The sequence below is a fragment of the Poromitra crassiceps genome (genome assembly GCF_964638095.1).
Source record: "Poromitra crassiceps genome assembly, chromosome: 25".
NCBI classification, from domain to species: Eukaryota; Metazoa; Chordata; class Actinopteri; order Beryciformes; family Melamphaidae; genus Poromitra; species Poromitra crassiceps.
The window spans coordinates 20,112,122-20,129,549 of NC_139649.1; the positions used below are offsets into that span (position 1 = coordinate 20,112,122).

Sequence of the window (17,428 nt, forward strand, 5' to 3'; positions counted from 1 at the left end):
TAGTGGACAGGGTGGTCAGAGGAACACATGTACTCATGAATGTGTTTAGTGGACAGGGTGGACAGAGGAACACGTGTACTCATGAATGTGTTTAGTGGACAGGGTGGTCAGAGGAACACGTGTACTCATGAATGTGTTTAGTGGACAGGGTGGACAGGGGAACACATGTACTCATGAATGTGTTTAGTGGACAGGGTGGTCAGAGGAACACGTGTACTCATGAATGTGTTTAGTGGACAGGGTGGTCAGAGGAACACGTGTACTCATGAATGTGTTTAGTGGACAGGGTGGTCAGAGGAACACGTGTACTCATGAATGTGTTTAGTGGACAGGGTGGTCAGAGGAACACATGTACTCATGAATGTGTTTAGTGGACAGGGTGGACAGGGGAACACATGTACTCATGAATGTGTTTAGTGGACAGGGTGGTCAGAGGAACACATGTACTCATGAATGTGTTTAGTGGACAGGGTGGTCAGAGGAACACATGTACTCATGAATGTGTTTAGTGGACAGGGTGGTCAGAGGAACACGTGTACTCATGAATGTGTTTAGTGGACAGGGTGGTCAGAGGAACACGTGTACTCATGAATGTGTTTAGTGGACAGGGTGGTCAGTGTTGAAGGTCACAGATCATGAATGTGTTTAGTGGACAGGGTGGTCAGTGTTGAAGGTCACAGATCATGAATGTGTTTAGTGGACAGGGTGGTCAGTGTTGAAGGTCACAGATCATGAATGTGTTTAGTGGACAGGGTGGTCAGTGTTGAAGGTCACAGATCATGAATGTGTTTAGTGGACAGGGTGGTCAGTGTTGAAGGTCACAGATCATGAATGTGTTTAGTGGACAGGGTGGTCAGTGTTGAAGGTCACAGATCATGAATGTGTTTAGTGGACAGGGTGGTCAGTGTTGAAGGTCACAGATCATGAATGTGTTTAGTGGACAGGGTGGTCAGTGTTGAAGGTCACAGATCATGAATGTGTTTAGTGGACAGGGTGGTCAGTGTTGAAGGTCACAGATCATGAATGTGTTTAGTGGACAGGGTGGTCAGTGTTGAAGGTCACAGATCATGAATGTGTTTAGTGGACAGGGTGGTCAGTGTTGAAGGTCACAGATCATGAATGTGTTTAGTGGACAGGGTGGTCAGTGTTGAAGGTCACAGATCATGAATGTGTTTAGTGGACAGGGTGGTCAGTGTTGAAGGTCACAGATCATGAATGTGTTTAGTGGACAGGGTGGTCAGTGTTGAAGGTCACAGAAACTCACCTGACCATGTTTGGGTGCGAGAGCTTCTGTAGCAGCCTGATCTCCTGTGCGATGCTGTCTTGGTCGACCTTGTTGTGGTACATCTTCACCACCATTATTTTGTGTGTTTCCCTGTGCATGACCTGGAAGCAGAACCCACACACTTTTGGAAAAAGAATTGTTTAAGAACAAACTGATATTGTAAAAGCAAAATCTATCTTTGTTATTGCATCTTTGTTGTGTTTTTGTCACAGTACAATTATGCAATATGTTTTTAATGATGAGTCTCTGTGTTTGTCCTGTGCTGGTCCCTTTCCTCTCTTAATACACTGTGCCTTGATTTGGAACCTATACACTTGTAATCGCATGGACTTGCTATTGAAGAGCACAGATGCAGTCCATCTTGTGGTCCACAGCTTCTACATCCACATCACATGCAAATCCCTGTTTATGTACATGTATGTGTAGGACTACAAATTTGCCAGGACACAAAATCCCATTCCAAAGTTATAATGTGAGAATTAGACATAATATGTTTTAAATGGAATCATAGTTTTGTGTAAAAACACAATCCATAGTTCCAGGCATACCAACAGCAGACAGAAATGTGCTCAGACTGGAGCGGCAGAAATAGGTCAGCTAATAGCTGGAGTTCAGATTTTTACTGTGTCCCTTTGTCTCTGAGGGCGATATGAGCTTAGTTCCCTCAGTACTTTTTGGCTCAGGCTGTGGGAAATATTATATTTATATTATATTATATATGAATATTCTAGTCTTTAAGAAGGTGAAGGCAGACTTGTTTCCTTCAAACACACCACAGCCTCTAAGCCAGTGATTCTAAACCTTTTCCATATCAAGGACCCCTAATTTAATACAAATTAAGGCCACAGACCCCCCCCCCCCCATTTGTTGATATTTGATCTCACTGACCCAAATCTGGGAATATTTCTATTGTTAGATATGATTTTGTCCAGAATTCCATGACAATCTGTAATGTAGAGAAAGCAGTGGAACTAGGATCAAAACAGTTACAGTATCTGCTACATTGTCTAGTTGTGTTAACTCAATTTGCTGGGGACCCCCTGGAACCCCCTCAAGGACTACTGGTGGTCCCCGGACCCTAGGTTGAGAACCACTGCTAAGTTATTCACATTCAAAATGTGTTGGTCAGCACCATGCTCTTTCATATTTGTTCCACAGACTTTATCAAACAAAAATCTTAGCCATGAAAACAACATGTGAGGACACAAAAGAGTTGTATAATGTCCCTCACTGAGTAGTTTGAGACAAGTAGTACCTTGAAAACTTCTGAGAAGAACCCGCTTCCTATCAGTTCAGCACTGAAGTTCTCCCAAGACTCCAGCTTGTGGATGGTGGTGCGGAGCCAACATGCCACCTAGCAGGGTTGGGCGGAGGGTTAGTGGTTAGGTTACAAATGTTACTGTTTTTATGTGATTGTGCCCCCCGCCCCCCCTCCTCCCCTTTCCATGCAATCTATTCTTTCAAGCTCAGTGTTGTACATTAGGCTATGATGTATTAGAGAGTGTCTGGGAAGCAAGACTATTTTAGGGGTAAAAAATAAAATGGTTACTACTGTATAAAATGTGTTGCTTCAATTTTCATCTTAAAATCAAACACAACTAAGAGGCCATTTACACCTGGCATTAACATGCGTTTTTGGTGATCAGATTGTAAATGGCCTCTATGAAAACATCATCCTGCAATGAATATGTTTGAAAGGTTTTATAGCATTTAGATGATTGACCTAATAGGATGAATCAGCGTGACGTCACTGCCACCCAAAAATGCGTAACCCCGCTGCAGTTAACTAGTATAAACAAACGTTAATATCTCAAAAAGTATACATCACATCGGTTATATTTTGACATTCTGAGTGAGAGCAGAATTAGCTCAAGAGTTTGATGTATAATATATGCATGTCGTGTTAAACTGTCACAGTTTTTAAATTGTAAACACGGTCAGCCGGCTAGAGTCAAGACGCTCAAACTCAGGCTCCATAGGGTTCCATTGCCGTTGCCACCCAGTGACACGGTTTGTTTACCAAAATGCCCTCATATTATCCATGGACATAGCTTTGATTTCAAAGGTGGAGGGGACATATTTTGTAGAAGCGCACATTCTTTTTTTTAATACTTTTATTTTTACTGAAGCCCACATTCTCAGGCCCATTTTTTTTTTATGTTTTTTTTTAAATTGTGGCCGTTTGAAGCCAGATTTAGAGGACTATCACATTTTAAATTAACATTAGGATTAGACTGTTGTGATGTCATTATTCAGTTTTAACTTCCAATCATGTACATTGGAAACGCTCATTAGTGTTTTCCTTGCACCTCTGTTTACCCTGCCTTTTCGACACAAAATGGCCCCCGTGAAAAGGGTGTATTTGCATTTCGATACCTACAGTCTCCACTCGCAGCGGAGGGAGGGGGCTGCACTGTGTATGTATGGGAAGCGCTATGATGTTCATCACTTTAACATGGTTCCCCATGGTCTGAAAAAGTCGACGTCAGAAAAACAGGGGACTAGCTTCGCTCATAACAGAGCTATTTCATAGAAGTTGAATTCACTTGCACACATTGTACTCACAATGGGATGAAAATAGGAAATAGGAAATGTAGTTTCTTCTTGATTAAAGTTTTCACAACATAACCTCTCAGCTCCACGGCTCAGTAAACTGTCTGCACACTTCTCATTTGAATGTGTGTTTGTTTAAAGTCACTTGGTGTCCTGTTTGACTGGCGTTTGCCGTCACATGACATGTTTAAGCACCGTGATTGGCTTGAAGGTCCAAACCAACTAGAGGCCATCTCACAAAGCGACAGCATGGCTGTATCTATTATTTGCCTTTACCCACTTAGTCATTATATCCACATTACTAATGATTATTTATCAAAAATCTCATTGTCTCAATATTTTATGAAAGCAGCAATTAGTCACCCCTACAATATTGTCACAATATCAATATTGATGTATTTGGTCAAAAATATTGTGATATTTGATTTTGTCCATATCGCCCAGCCCAAAATAAAAAATATAAATAAAAATACAATTCCACACATTCTACTTACTGTACATCATGTGCATCAGTCTTTCTTTTGGGCAGTGTAGGGTTAGTAGCTCTCTTCGCTTCATCTTCTCATCTCAGGTGGGGCAGGCAGGTCGCAGGAGAGAGAGCCAACATTTTTATCCTAGTAGGAAGGCAAAGGAAAGGACCCGCCCTACTCTGCCTCTGATTGGCTTACCCAACAAACTAAAGCAGGCACCCAGTACTTCTAGCCAATCGAGGCAGAGTAGGGCGGGCCGTGCCTTTAGGAAGAAAAGAGAAAAAAAACAATGGATGGATACGCGTCAGAGTGGATTTAGAAGTGGGCAGACTCAATGCCGACTGAAAAGTAAGTGGGTCTACCTGCGTCTACCCTCCACTACACCACTGGCTCCATGGTCTAATTTATGACAGTTTAGGGATCCTTGGTGTGAAAAGGTTTGAAGTGCTGCTCTATGGTGAATATTGAACACTGAACTAAACATTTCACCTGCTGCCCAAACACACTGCTGAGGTGCAGTTTGGCTGCTGCCAGCTTAACCTTGGCATGTTGTCGGTGTTGGGGGCGGGGCTTGAAGGAGAAGGCACCTGTAGGGGGCGAGGGGTGTTGGGGGCGGGGCTTGAAGGAGAAGGCACCTGTAGGGGACGAGGGGGAGAGAGGAGGCTGGTCGTCCCTCTCCACGCTCTCCACGCTGCCCTTGGCGGCCGGGGACAGCTGGCCGTCATTGTAGGCCCTGAGTGCAGTCAAGTCCAGTTTTATTTGTATAGCTCTAATTCACAAGCACATGTCTCAGAGGACTTTGAAGAGAATGTGTCTAGCTCTGAATTGTGATATTGTGAATTGTGATATTAGCTTCATTTTATTCTGCTGTAATCACAGATGAGACTGCTTTTAAATTCTCCATCACAATTTTACAAGATCTCCATACATTACATTACATTACATTACATTACATTACATTACGTCAGTTGGCAGACACTTTTATCCAAAGCAACTTACAATAACACATTTTGTCAGCAATAGAGCAATCAACTATGTAACAGAGTCTATGACAACTACAACTTCTGAAGGAAGAGTGATACAAGTTAAGGTTAGTTTGGGATTTTTTTTTTTTTTTAAGAGAAATAAGTTAGATCAAGAACTTGATCTTTCGGAAAAGACTAAAGACACACCTTTTCAGGCTCCATCTGGGCCCTTCTTGAACTAACTTCTTTCTCTCTTAAAAAAATAAATACAAAAATAACCTGAACTAAACTTGTACCACTGTTCCTTCAGAAGTTGTAGTTGTCATAGACTGTCAAGACGCTCAAACTCAGGCTCCATAGGGTTCCATTGCCGTTGCCACCCAGTGACACGGTTTGTTTACCAAAATGCCCTCATATTATCCATGGACATAGCTTTGATTTCAAAGGTGGAGGGGACATATTTTGTAGAAGCGCACATTCTTTTTTTTAATACTTTTATTTTTACTGAAGCCCACATTCTCAGGCCCATTTTTTTTTTATGTTTTTTTTTAAATTGTGGCCGTTTGAAGCCAGATTTAGAGGACTATCACATTTTAAATTAACATTAGGATTAGACTGTTGTGATGTCATTATTCAGTTTTAACTTCCAATCATGTACATTGGAAACGCTCATTAGTGTTTTCCTTGCACCTCTGTTTACCCTGCCTTTTCGACACAAAATGGCCCCCGTGAAAAGGGTGTATTTGCATTTCGATACCTACAGTCTCCACTCGCAGCGGAGGGAGGGGGCTGCACTGTGTATGTATGGGAAGCGCTATGATGTTCATCACTTTAACATGGTTCCCCATGGTCTGAAAAAGTCGACGTCAGAAAAACAGGGGACTAGCTTCGCTCATAACAGAGCTATTTCATAGAAGTTGAATTCACTTGCACACATTGTACTCACAATGGGATGAAAATAGGAAATAGGAAATGTAGTTTCTTCTTGATTAAAGTTTTCACAACATAACCTCTCAGCTCCACGGCTCAGTAAACTGTCTGCACACTTCTCATTTGAATGTGTGTTTGTTTAAAGTCACTTGGTGTCCTGTTTGACTGGCGTTTGCCGTCACATGACATGTTTAAGCACCGTGATTGGCTTGAAGGTCCAAACCAACTAGAGGCCATCTCACAAAGCGACAGCATGGCTGTATCTATTATTTGCCTTTACCCACTTAGTCATTATATCCACATTACTAATGATTATTTATCAAAAATCTCATTGTCTCAATATTTTATGAAAGCAGCAATTAGTCACCCCTACAATATTGTCACAATATCAATATTGATGTATTTGGTCAAAAATATTGTGATATTTGATTTTGTCCATATCGCCCAGCCCAAAATAAAAAATATAAATAAAAATACAATTCCACACATTCTACTTACTGTACATCATGTGCATCAGTCTTTCTTTTGGGCAGTGTAGGGTTAGTAGCTCTCTTCGCTTCATCTTCTCATCTCAGGTGGGGCAGGCAGGTCGCAGGAGAGAGAGCCAACATTTTTATCCTAGTAGGAAGGCAAAGGAAAGGACCCGCCCTACTCTGCCTCTGATTGGCTTACCCAACAAACTAAAGCAGGCACCCAGTACTTCTAGCCAATCGAGGCAGAGTAGGGCGGGCCGTGCCTTTAGGAAGAAAAGAGAAAAAAAACAATGGATGGATACGCGTCAGAGTGGATTTAGAAGTGGGCAGACTCAATGCCGACTGAAAAGTAAGTGGGTCTACCTGCGTCTACCCTCCACTACACCACTGGCTCCATGGTCTAATTTATGACAGTTTAGGGATCCTTGGTGTGAAAAGGTTTGAAGTGCTGCTCTATGGTGAATATTGAACACTGAACTAAACATTTCACCTGCTGCCCAAACACACTGCTGAGGTGCAGTTTGGCTGCTGCCAGCTTAACCTTGGCATGTTGTCGGTGTTGGGGGCGGGGCTTGAAGGAGAAGGCACCTGTAGGGGGCGAGGGGTGTTGGGGGCGGGGCTTGAAGGAGAAGGCACCTGTAGGGGACGAGGGGGAGAGAGGAGGCTGGTCGTCCCTCTCCACGCTCTCCACGCTGCCCTTGGCGGCCGGGGACAGCTGGCCGTCATTGTAGGCCCTGAGTGCAGTCAAGTCCAGTTTTATTTGTATAGCTCTAATTCACAAGCACATGTCTCAGAGGACTTTGAAGAGAATGTGTCTAGCTCTGAATTGTGATATTGTGAATTGTGATATTAGCTTCATTTTATTCTGCTGTAATCACAGATGAGACTGCTTTTAAATTCTCCATCACAATTTTACAAGATCTCCATACATTACATTACATTACATTACATTACATTACATTACGTCAGTTGGCAGACACTTTTATCCAAAGCAACTTACAATAACACATTTTGTCAGCAATAGAGCAATCAACTATGTAACAGAGTCTATGACAACTACAACTTCTGAAGGAAGAGTGATACAAGTTAAGGTTAGTTTGGGATTTTTTTTTTTTTTTAAGAGAAATAAGTTAGATCAAGAACTTGATCTTTCGGAAAAGACTAAAGACACACCTTTTCAGGCTCCATCTGGGCCCTTCTTGAACTAACTTCTTTCTCTCTTAAAAAAATAAATACAAAAATAACCTGAACTAAACTTGTACCACTGTTCCTTCAGAAGTTGTAGTTGTCATAGACTGTGGTGCATAGTTGATTGCTCTATTGCTGACAAAAATGTGTTATTGTAAGTCGCTTTGGATAAAAACGTCTGCCAAATGACGTAATGTAATGTAATGTAAGGGCCCAGATGGAGATGCATACAAATTATAGTATTTTGTAAAATTGTGACTCAAACAAAAACAGAATTCACACTTGCAGGATGAGGTTAGGCGCACTTCCACCCAAGCAGCCCAGCAGGCTCTAAGGAGAGGGCAATCTTAGAGGAGAGGCTTCAGATAACATCCAAAGATACTGGAGCACACGGATCAAGTGTAGACACGTTTTTATTGACTGACGTTTCAACGCAGGGTGCATCTTTCACTGTTATGCCGACGACACCCAGATCTACCTCAGACACCCAGACACCCAGATCTACCTCAGCACCACCTCCCCCCACAACCCACCCCTCTCCCACATCAACTCCTGCCTGTCTGCTATTAAATCCTGGATGCAAGAAAACTTTCTACAACTCAACAGTGATAAAACAGAACTTCTCCTCATCGGCTCCAAGTCCACTCTCTCCAAAACCAACAACCCCACCCTCACCATCGATAACACCACTGTTTCCCCTTCCTCCCAGGCACGCAATCTCGGCGTCATCATTGACCCCACCCTTTCCCTTGAACCCCACATCCGTCAAATCATCAAATCCTCCTTCTACCACCTCCGTAATATTGCTAAAATTCGCCCCTCCCTCTCACACTCCACTGCTGAAACTCTCATTCACGCCTTCATCTCCTCCCGCCTGGACTACTGCAACTCACTCCTTCACGGCATCAACTCCACCCTCATCAACAGACTCCAACTGGTTCAGAACGCAGCAGCTCGACTCCTCACCCACACCAAATCCTGGCACCACATCACCCCTGTCCTCAAAGAACTGGCTTCCCATCTCCTACCGCATCAACTACAAAATCCTGGTCATCACCTACAAAGCCCTTCATCAACTGGCCCCCCCTTACCTCACAGACCTCCTCTCCCCCTACCAACCCTCCCGGTCCCTCAGATCCTCCTCAGCCGACCTCCTTTCCACCCCCAAGTCCAAACTCCGCAGCTTTGGGGACAGAGCTTTCTCTCGGGCAGCTCCCAGACTCTGGAACGCCCTTCCCCAAGAAATCAGGGCCCGTATTTATCAAGCTTCCTAGAATTACTCCTAAGAACACTGCTAAGAGTACACTTATGAGCAAAAAAATTCCCAGCTAAAAGCTGCACTTAAAAGTCAGTTATTATGCATCTCACTCCCTCTTTCAGCGAGGTGTAGGACTGAATCCTAAGTGTCAATCTCAGAGCTGATTTACGACAGGTGTGTGTGTGTGTGTGTGTGTGTGTGTGTGGTGACAGGTGTGTGTGTGTGTGTGTGTGTGCCGTAAAGGGAAATGTTGATGACGCAATTCCAAGTACACAGGAATGGCCAATCGCTGAATGGAATCCCTTATGCACGAAATATCCTAAATAGAGATGATTCAACAGTGAAATGCACAATGGGAGTGTAGCATATATTCACCAATAATTTCAGAAGAAATTATCAACAAAATAATACAAGATAGCCTACATTGAAAATGACTCAAGAATAGGCTAAATCTTTCCTAATCCACCCAATTTACCTAATCCCACAACTGACTCGAAACTGGTGTGCTGTCAATTGACTACCCTATATAGCGAGGTTCTATAGGCTGTATGATGAGCAAACATGGAATCCAAAAGAAAGCCGAATTGGATGGAGGATGACACGCTGTGCTTAGTGGAGAAGATTTGCGCACTTCTCTGTCTCCTGAATGCCATGATGTCAACATCAGTGGTGTCGTCTATGTGATACGCAGGTATACGCCGTATACACACTGCGAAACGACTCAGATTTGCATATGCGCACTGGGAAATGCGCTATGATATGTATCGTTTTCAATTTCCATTTATAAAATTCACCCTGTGCGCTCTACGTGCACAGGGTGATGCACACTCTGTGTGTTACCCTACGTTCACACACAGCACCCAAGCCTTGCCTTTACCCACGCTTTTAAAGGCGTCCTTTTTAGTCAATGAGGCTGTGTACACAGGGCGCCTCAACGTGAACCTTCCGTGTACCCACGCCTCGCCTGAGCTGCGCCGATTTTTACGTGAGTTCTATTTTCAAGCCAACTAGGCGCGTGAAGGCATACTTTTTCTGTCAAGCCATGAAAGAAAAACGCGACAATATCCGTGGGAAATGTCAGTCAGTCAGTATACCCTCTGAAAAAAGGTAGACTACACCACTGGTCAACATTGCCCTGCTGGCAACTCCTAACCACTTAGGACACCTCCTGAGGACTCCTAAATAGCTGGGGGAGTAGGAGTGTTTCCTAGTCTTAAGAAGGTTGATAAAAAGCTTTTATTCTTAAGTGTGAGAGTAGGACTAAATTTCACAAATTCTCAGCACTTAGGACTAAAATGGCACTCTGAGACGCTTGATAAATACGGGCCCTGGGCCCGTATTTATCAAGCTTCCTAGAATTACTGCTAAGAACACTGCTAAGAGTACACTTATGAGCAAAAAAATTCCCAGCCAAAAGCTGCACTTAAAAGTCAGTTATTATGCATCTCACTCCCTCTTTCAGCGAGGTGTAGGACTGAATCCTAAGTGTCAATCTCAGAGCTGATTTACGACAGGTGTGTGTGCCAGGTGTGTGTGTGTGTGACAGGTGTGTGTGTGTGACAGGTGTGTGTGTGTGTGTGACAGGTGTGTGTGTGTGTGTGTGTGTGTGCCGTAAAGGGAAATGTTGATGACGCAATTCCAAGTACACAGGAATGGCCAATCGCTGAATGGAATCCCTTATGCACGAATATCCTAAATAGAGATGATTCAACAGTGAAATGCACAATGGGAGTGTAGCATATATTCACCAATAATTTCAGAAGAAATTATCAACAAAATAATACAAGATAGCCTACATTGAAAATGACTCAAGAATAGGCTAAATCTTTCCTAATCCACCCAATTTACCTAATCCCACAACTGATTCGAATCTGGTGTGCTGTCAATTGACTACCCTATATAGCGAGGTTCTATAGGCTGTATGATGAGCAAACATGTTCTGCTGTTATGCCATTGCTGCGAAGGGTCAGTGGTGTGATGATGTCCCTAATCAAATCGGTCACATAGATGATGCCCGCTCTGTCTAATCGATATCGTTTGATCAACTGCTCGTTGTCAAATAATTCAAGTACATCCTTCCGCTCTCTGAAGATTCGCGCACGTCTCTGTCTCCTGAATGCCATGATGTCAACATTGCCCTGCTGGCAACTCCTAACCACTTAGGACACCTCCTGAGGACTCCTAAATAGCTGGGGGAGTAGGAGTGTTTCCTAGTCTTAAGAAGGTTAATAAAAAGCTTTTATTCTTAAGTGTGAGAGTAGGACTAAATTTCACAAATTCTCAGCACTTACGACTAAAATGGCACTCTGAGACGCTTGATAAATACGGGCCCTGATCTTCTGCATGTTTTTAATGGGGGGGGGGGATAGCACCTCATGGGGGATTCGATCCTGCGGCGCCCGCTTCGCGGTCCTGTGTCTTATCCATTAGGCCACGGAATGGCCTTTACTTTTGTAATGCAAAGCAACTTACAGTAACAGATGTTTTTTTCTTCATTCCTTTGAAGGACAATAAGTGTGTCTTTTAAGGCTGGCTCACACTACAGGATTTTCGGGCCGATTTATGCCCGATTCACCCCTCCCGAGAATCGGAGGAGAAATCTGGCCTGGCAGCTTGCCAAGCTTGGTCGGGCCTGACTTTCGGCACCGATTATCTTGTAGTGTGAGCTGTTTGCAGATCCAATCTTAACCCTCCCGATCTGCTCAAAGCCTCATCGGGGCCGTCCCGATCATATCAAACATGTTTGATATTTAGGACTGAAAATCTGCGCGAATACATCATCCTGCTGCTGCGTCAGACTCCCGTCATTATCATTAATTGACGCGGCTCATTTGATGCACTGCAGGCATCAGATAGGCGACCAAATACAAACAGCACAGAACCATGAGGATTTGGGGGAAAATGTCACTAATTTATATCACAATGAATGACCAATGAATAAAAAGTTGTGATATCGTAGTTTTGAGCCCCTGCCAGTCAGAGGCTGTAATCTCCTACCTGTTTTATCAGGCAGTGTGGGGAAAAAAGGCATTGTTGCTGCGGGAAGCAATCCAGTCTATCCAAACTTTTGCCGATCTCATGACATGCAGCAGGGGAATATATTTTGGTAGCGCATGTGTTTGTGTTCTCACTTGTACAGACAATAGAGTCGCGTTGTTTACACGCATGCTAACTACCGTGAGATTCATTTGTTTGGCGAGACGGGCATGAAAATGAGGGAAAAGAGAGAGGAGGTGAGGTGGGGGCGGAGCGCTTTGGTCACTGCTGGAACCCCAAAAACGAAACAGGTTCGGAGTATGGCCGGGCATCAATGTGATTATCCTGCCGATAATCTTAATAATACCCTGTAGTGCGTGGTGCGCCACATTTACAAATCTTGTAGTGTGTGCATGTTTGAGATTCTAGGGAAGATAATCTGGGAAGATTCTCCTGTAGTGCGTGTCACAGCCAGATTTCAAAATCAGCTAGGATTGTCAGAATCCTGTAGTCTGAGCCCAGCTTTAGGGACACATTTTTGTCTTTACTTGACTTGTCTTTACAGTAATCATTTTTCCATCTGTATCAAACAGGAGTTGGACCTCACCTTAAACCTGCGGTCATACTGGGTGACGGAGTCGGCAAAGTCGACCCGCTCCCTCTTGGCCATGGAATTGGCGCAGCTCTGGCCGCTGCTCCAGACCCAGGTGGTCTGGTTGATGCTGTTCCTCCGCCGCTCCTTGGAGTTCTCAGGATGTCTGAGGCTGAGTGGGGCAAAGGAGGGACACACGTTATGGACCGGGACATAAGATGTGACTCGAATAGTGCGATTAGGACAGTGGTGTTGCAGAAGTTCTCAGATCTTTTAGGCCTAAATGAGTAAAAGTAGAAATACCACAGTATACAAATACTATAGTTTATATATAGCTACTATCAATCAATCAATTAATCAATCAATCAACTATAAATACTAGTTTCAATCTGTTACAAGTGAAAGTCCTGTATGTAAATGTAAATATTCCAGAATTGCATGTTGAGTGTTAAAAATAAATATGATTTCTATCCAACACTTTTTAGCCTGATTTGGTTGTTTTCTTGTAAAATGTTATGCTGCCGCAATGCTCTCTGGGAAGTATGCAAACACTGCTGGTGTTTGGTAGGAGAAGGGAGGGGAGGGGTGGAAGAAGGCAGAAAGAGGAGGACTGGTCCGTTCACAGCGCTAGCTGTCCGTGAATGAAATGACACATGCACGAGCAGGAAATGCACAGAGGTCTGCCATTGGCTCTGCCATTTGCCCGCCCCACAAAAGTTCATCCTATCCAAATGTGGAGTGGGCAGATTCGAAAGCCTGAAAACTGGTTGACAACTCACCCTCCTCTCTCATCTGTTCATACTTCCTCCTGGCGCTGTATTTCCTCCAGGCCTTCTGGATGGTCCTGGCGAAAGTGTCAAACTGTCTCTCTCTCTCATCTCCTCCAGCAGGAAGAGCTGTGGAGCACACATACATTATACATACGGTACATACATACATACATACATACATACATACATACATACATACATACATACATGTACATTCTTTTCAGTTCGGAATGATTCCTCATGTTGTTTTTTAAACTATTTCATTTTCATCAGTTTGCTATCCATCAAGTCAATGAACTGCTCAGTACCGATTCGGGGTTCTTGACAAAGACCTTGGTGCGTCCCATCTGGTACTGGTCGGTGTCCATGTTGACGGATCTGAGGAGGTGAAGGACCCCCTGCTGCTCGGGACCCCTCCAGGGCGGCCATGTCTCAGCGGTCAGAATGGCATATCTGGACACGACAAACACACACGCACGCACACAGACACACGCACGCACGAACACACACACACAGACACACGCACGCACGAACACACACACACAGACACATACGCACGCACAGCGCGAACACACACACACGCATGCGCGTACACGCGCACACACACACACACACACACAGCAGGAGGCAGAAAGACGTTACATGTATGTTGCTCTCCCAGGACGATCTTAGAGCAAACCGTGCACACAAACACACAGAAATGGGATGCATGCTCACAAGTCATTTTTTGCAAGTCCAAGTCAAGTCTCAAGTCTTGTGGATGAGTGTTCTATCATCTGCTGCATGCAATCCGGTCTGCTTAGAACACTGCATAGCTAAAACTAAGGAATTCAAAGCATGTACTGTATTATCCTCACTCCTTATCTATTAGAATACAGTGTGCAGTTGATTGGATGACATTAGTAGACATTTCCTTAATGTTAATGCACCAAAAAAATACAAATAAAAAATAAAGATTGTTCACAAGTCCCAAACCTCAAGTCCAAGTCAAGTCTCAAGTCTTTGAAGGACGAGTCTCAAGTCAAGTCTCAACTCACTGTGTTGGTGACTTAAGTGCGACTCAAGTCCAAGTCTCAAGTAAGTCCCCATCTCTGCTGCAACACACACACACACAGTCACACATGTTTGACTCACCTCTGCAGGAACTTAGGGAATGCTCTGCGATAGGCAAAGCCGGCCCTCCGGACGCGAATGTTTTCTCGCAGCCCGAGGTACTCCACCTGATGCTTAGCCCTGGAAACAGTTGGAATTAATTACCATCATTATTCCAGTGGCGTTTACTCTGTGTGTGTGTGTGTGTGTGTGTGTGTGTGTGTGTGTGTGTGTGTGTGTGTGTGTGTGTCTGTGTGTGTGTGTGTGAGAGAGAGACAACACGAAGATGTAAATATGTATGCGTGAGACAGAAGAAACAGAGAAAGAGAGAGGGAGGCTGGGCGATATGGACCAAAAATCACATCTTTGTATTTTCTAGGCTGAACGGCGATACACAAAATATAAAATAGAAAAGTCTGGTAAGTTCAGGAAATGACATCACTTTACTGTAATGCAGCCTTATAGGAAAAGACAACACTTATGCCATATTCTATAAATGGTAAATGGCCTGCATTTATATAGCGCTTTTATCCAAAGCGCTTTACAATCAGTAGGTACATTCACCCATTCATACACCGATGGTGGCAGGCTACCACGCAGGGTGCTGGCACACCAACGGCAGCAATTTGGGGTTCAGTGTCTTGCCCAAGGACACGTCGACATGCAGACTGGAGGAGCCGGTATAACGACGATATTACAATATCCAAAATCTAAGACGATATCTAGTCTCACATCACAATATAATGTTGATATATTGCCCAGCCCTTGTGTGTGTGTATGTGTGTGTGTGTGTGTGTGTGTGCGTGAGTGAGGATGCCAACCTGCTCTCCTCCCAGTCTTTGGGTCTCTTGGTCTCATTGGGCTTGATGCAGCGGATATAATGAGGAGTGCACTTCATCAATGTGTTCACTAGGTCATTAGCTTGTTCCTGTGGGAAGATGTTCACTACGTCATACAGTAGGTGTACAGTCCAAGCATCATTACAACCTTTTCCACATTGTGTGTCTGCCCAATTTGAGCTGTGCTGCGGGTGGGTTTTATCCATTCTCTCACGACTGTTGTGGGAAAGAGAGTGGAGTGAGGCAGAGCAGGTGTGTACAGTATGTCAAGATCAGTATGGGCACAAGTCCTTCCTGTTGTGTGAACTGTGTGTGCACTGAATCTCTGCTGTGACAGCACTGACAACACAATTGCACGTTCATGTGTGGATGACTTGGTCGCACACGCAGTCTCCGCCTTACTAATGAAGATGCATGGTGGTAAGAAGGTACTGAAACTGGTCGCTCTGCCAAGCTGCCGCTCAAAACCGTCCCGACTGAGAGAAATCATCATAGATTTGATTGATTTAGATTTATTGATGATAGTTTCAGCAGAAGAGTCTGATCAGCACTCAGAACAGGATGGTGGGGTCGGTTGTGGGATATACCACGTTGAGCCTTCTGGGGGTGTTATAGGACGAATCAGCGTGACATCACGACACCCGGATAAGCCACCCCGGAACCCCAGCAGTTAACTAGCATGAGTTGTGCCGAACAAAACGTTAATATCTCAAAAAGCATACATCACATGGCTTATATTTTGAGACATTCTGAGCGAGAGCAGAAGTAACTCAAAGGCCTGACGTATACACAGCATGTATGTCATGTTAAGGTTGTGTGAACTGTCGCCGTTTTTCAAATCAAGTGAATTCAGTAAAAAGCACAGCCTTCTAGAGTGAGACACTCAAGGCTGGCTCCATAGGGTCCCATTATAAGCTGCCCTTTGTTTACCATGTCATCATGGTATGGTACCATGTCATCATGTCATGTACCACCTCATATTTTCAACAAATGGGACTTTGAGATGTGCACACTACTATTCTTGCTCAGCGGTGTGATCAGGACCAACAAAAACTGGGGCAAATAGCAAAAATATGTAGTAGCGGTGCACTTTTATGGTTGACTGTATTCTGTGTATTTGTCCCATTTTTTTGGTTTGTTTGTTTGTTTTATATTTCTTCATAATGACATTTCCGTACACACTTTTCTTGTTCTCATTCAGAACAAGGAATCTCATTGAGTCTGTATGTGGCATGGGGTAGAAGATGTTTCAGCCAGGTTCTCACCTTGATCTTGGAGCTGGCTGTGGTCGGCCTGCTTTTCTTATCTGTGTTGAGGTTTTCAGGGAACAAGCTGCGAATGAAGTGACTGTGAAGATGAATCGAGAACAAGGGTCAAAGCATCTTCTCACCGCAGTTCCCATGGTTTTTAATGATACCACACATACTGTAAGTTCCCATGGTTTTAAATGATACCACACATACTGTAAGTTCCCATGGTTTTTAATGATACCACACATACTGTAAGTTCCCATAGTTTTTAATGATACCACACATACTGTAAGTTCCCATGGTTTTAACGGTCCCACACAATTTGTACATGGAAATGTTGGTTCGGTATGGGACACTCACTGTTCGCTGTTCTGCATGAGCTCGATGAGGTCAGGGAAAAGCACATCCCGGTTCCTCTGACAGAAGCCACAAATATCGTACGACACCTGAGATGACACCAACCACCTCCTATGGCGCTCCAACCCCCATCCCCCAACACCTCTTCTCCCCTGTGCTCCTCTGATTCGTCGTGCCAGGTCTGAATCTGCTCCGCTCGCTCTCCTTCCACGTCTCCTTCCTGCCTTTCAAGGTATTGCTCTCTGATCTTCCAGTGTACAACAGCTGTCTTGACTCAGGCCTTTCCCACCACAGAGCTCATTCATTAGATCGCAGACTAGAATATTGCAGGTAGTGAGTGTTCCTCAGTGGTAGTTAGACTCCATCTGGGATAAAAAGAACACCATACACCATACGCCTCACAGCTCGAAGGTCCTGGGTTCGATTCCCA

The 17,428-nt window shown here is 44.1% G+C and overlaps 1 protein-coding gene across 1 annotated transcript; it reads right to left on the bottom strand.

Moving 5' to 3' along the window:
- Positions 1–13,469: 13,469 nt before the first annotated feature.
- On the bottom strand, positions 13,470–17,120 carry LOC310798573 (unconventional myosin-If-like). The gene is made up of 6 exons (XM_083661115.1): positions 17,002–17,120; positions 16,657–16,738; positions 15,374–15,480; positions 14,595–14,693; positions 13,769–13,913; positions 13,470–13,586 (listed from the first exon to the last, which is right to left on the bottom strand). Exons 1-6 carry the CDS (start codon positions 17,016–17,018, stop codon positions 13,479–13,481), a joined length of 558 nt encoding a protein of 185 aa, XP_083517241.1. The 5' UTR covers positions 17,019–17,120; the 3' UTR covers positions 13,470–13,478.
- Between the last annotated feature and the right edge of the window lie 308 nt (positions 17,121–17,428).

What these genes read in the sequence shown, in the direction of transcription:
- LOC310798573 (XM_083661115.1), bottom strand. An exon ending in AAAGACTGGGAGGAGAGCAG is followed by an intron (nt 14,694 to 15,373) that starts GTTGGCATCCTC and finishes AACTGTTTCCAG; the next exon opens with GGCTAAGCATCAGGTGGAGT. An exon ending in TTCCCTAAGTTCCTGCAGAG is followed by an intron (nt 13,914 to 14,594) that starts GTGAGTCAAACA and finishes TGTCGTGTCCAG; the next exon opens with ATATGCCATTCTGACCGCTG.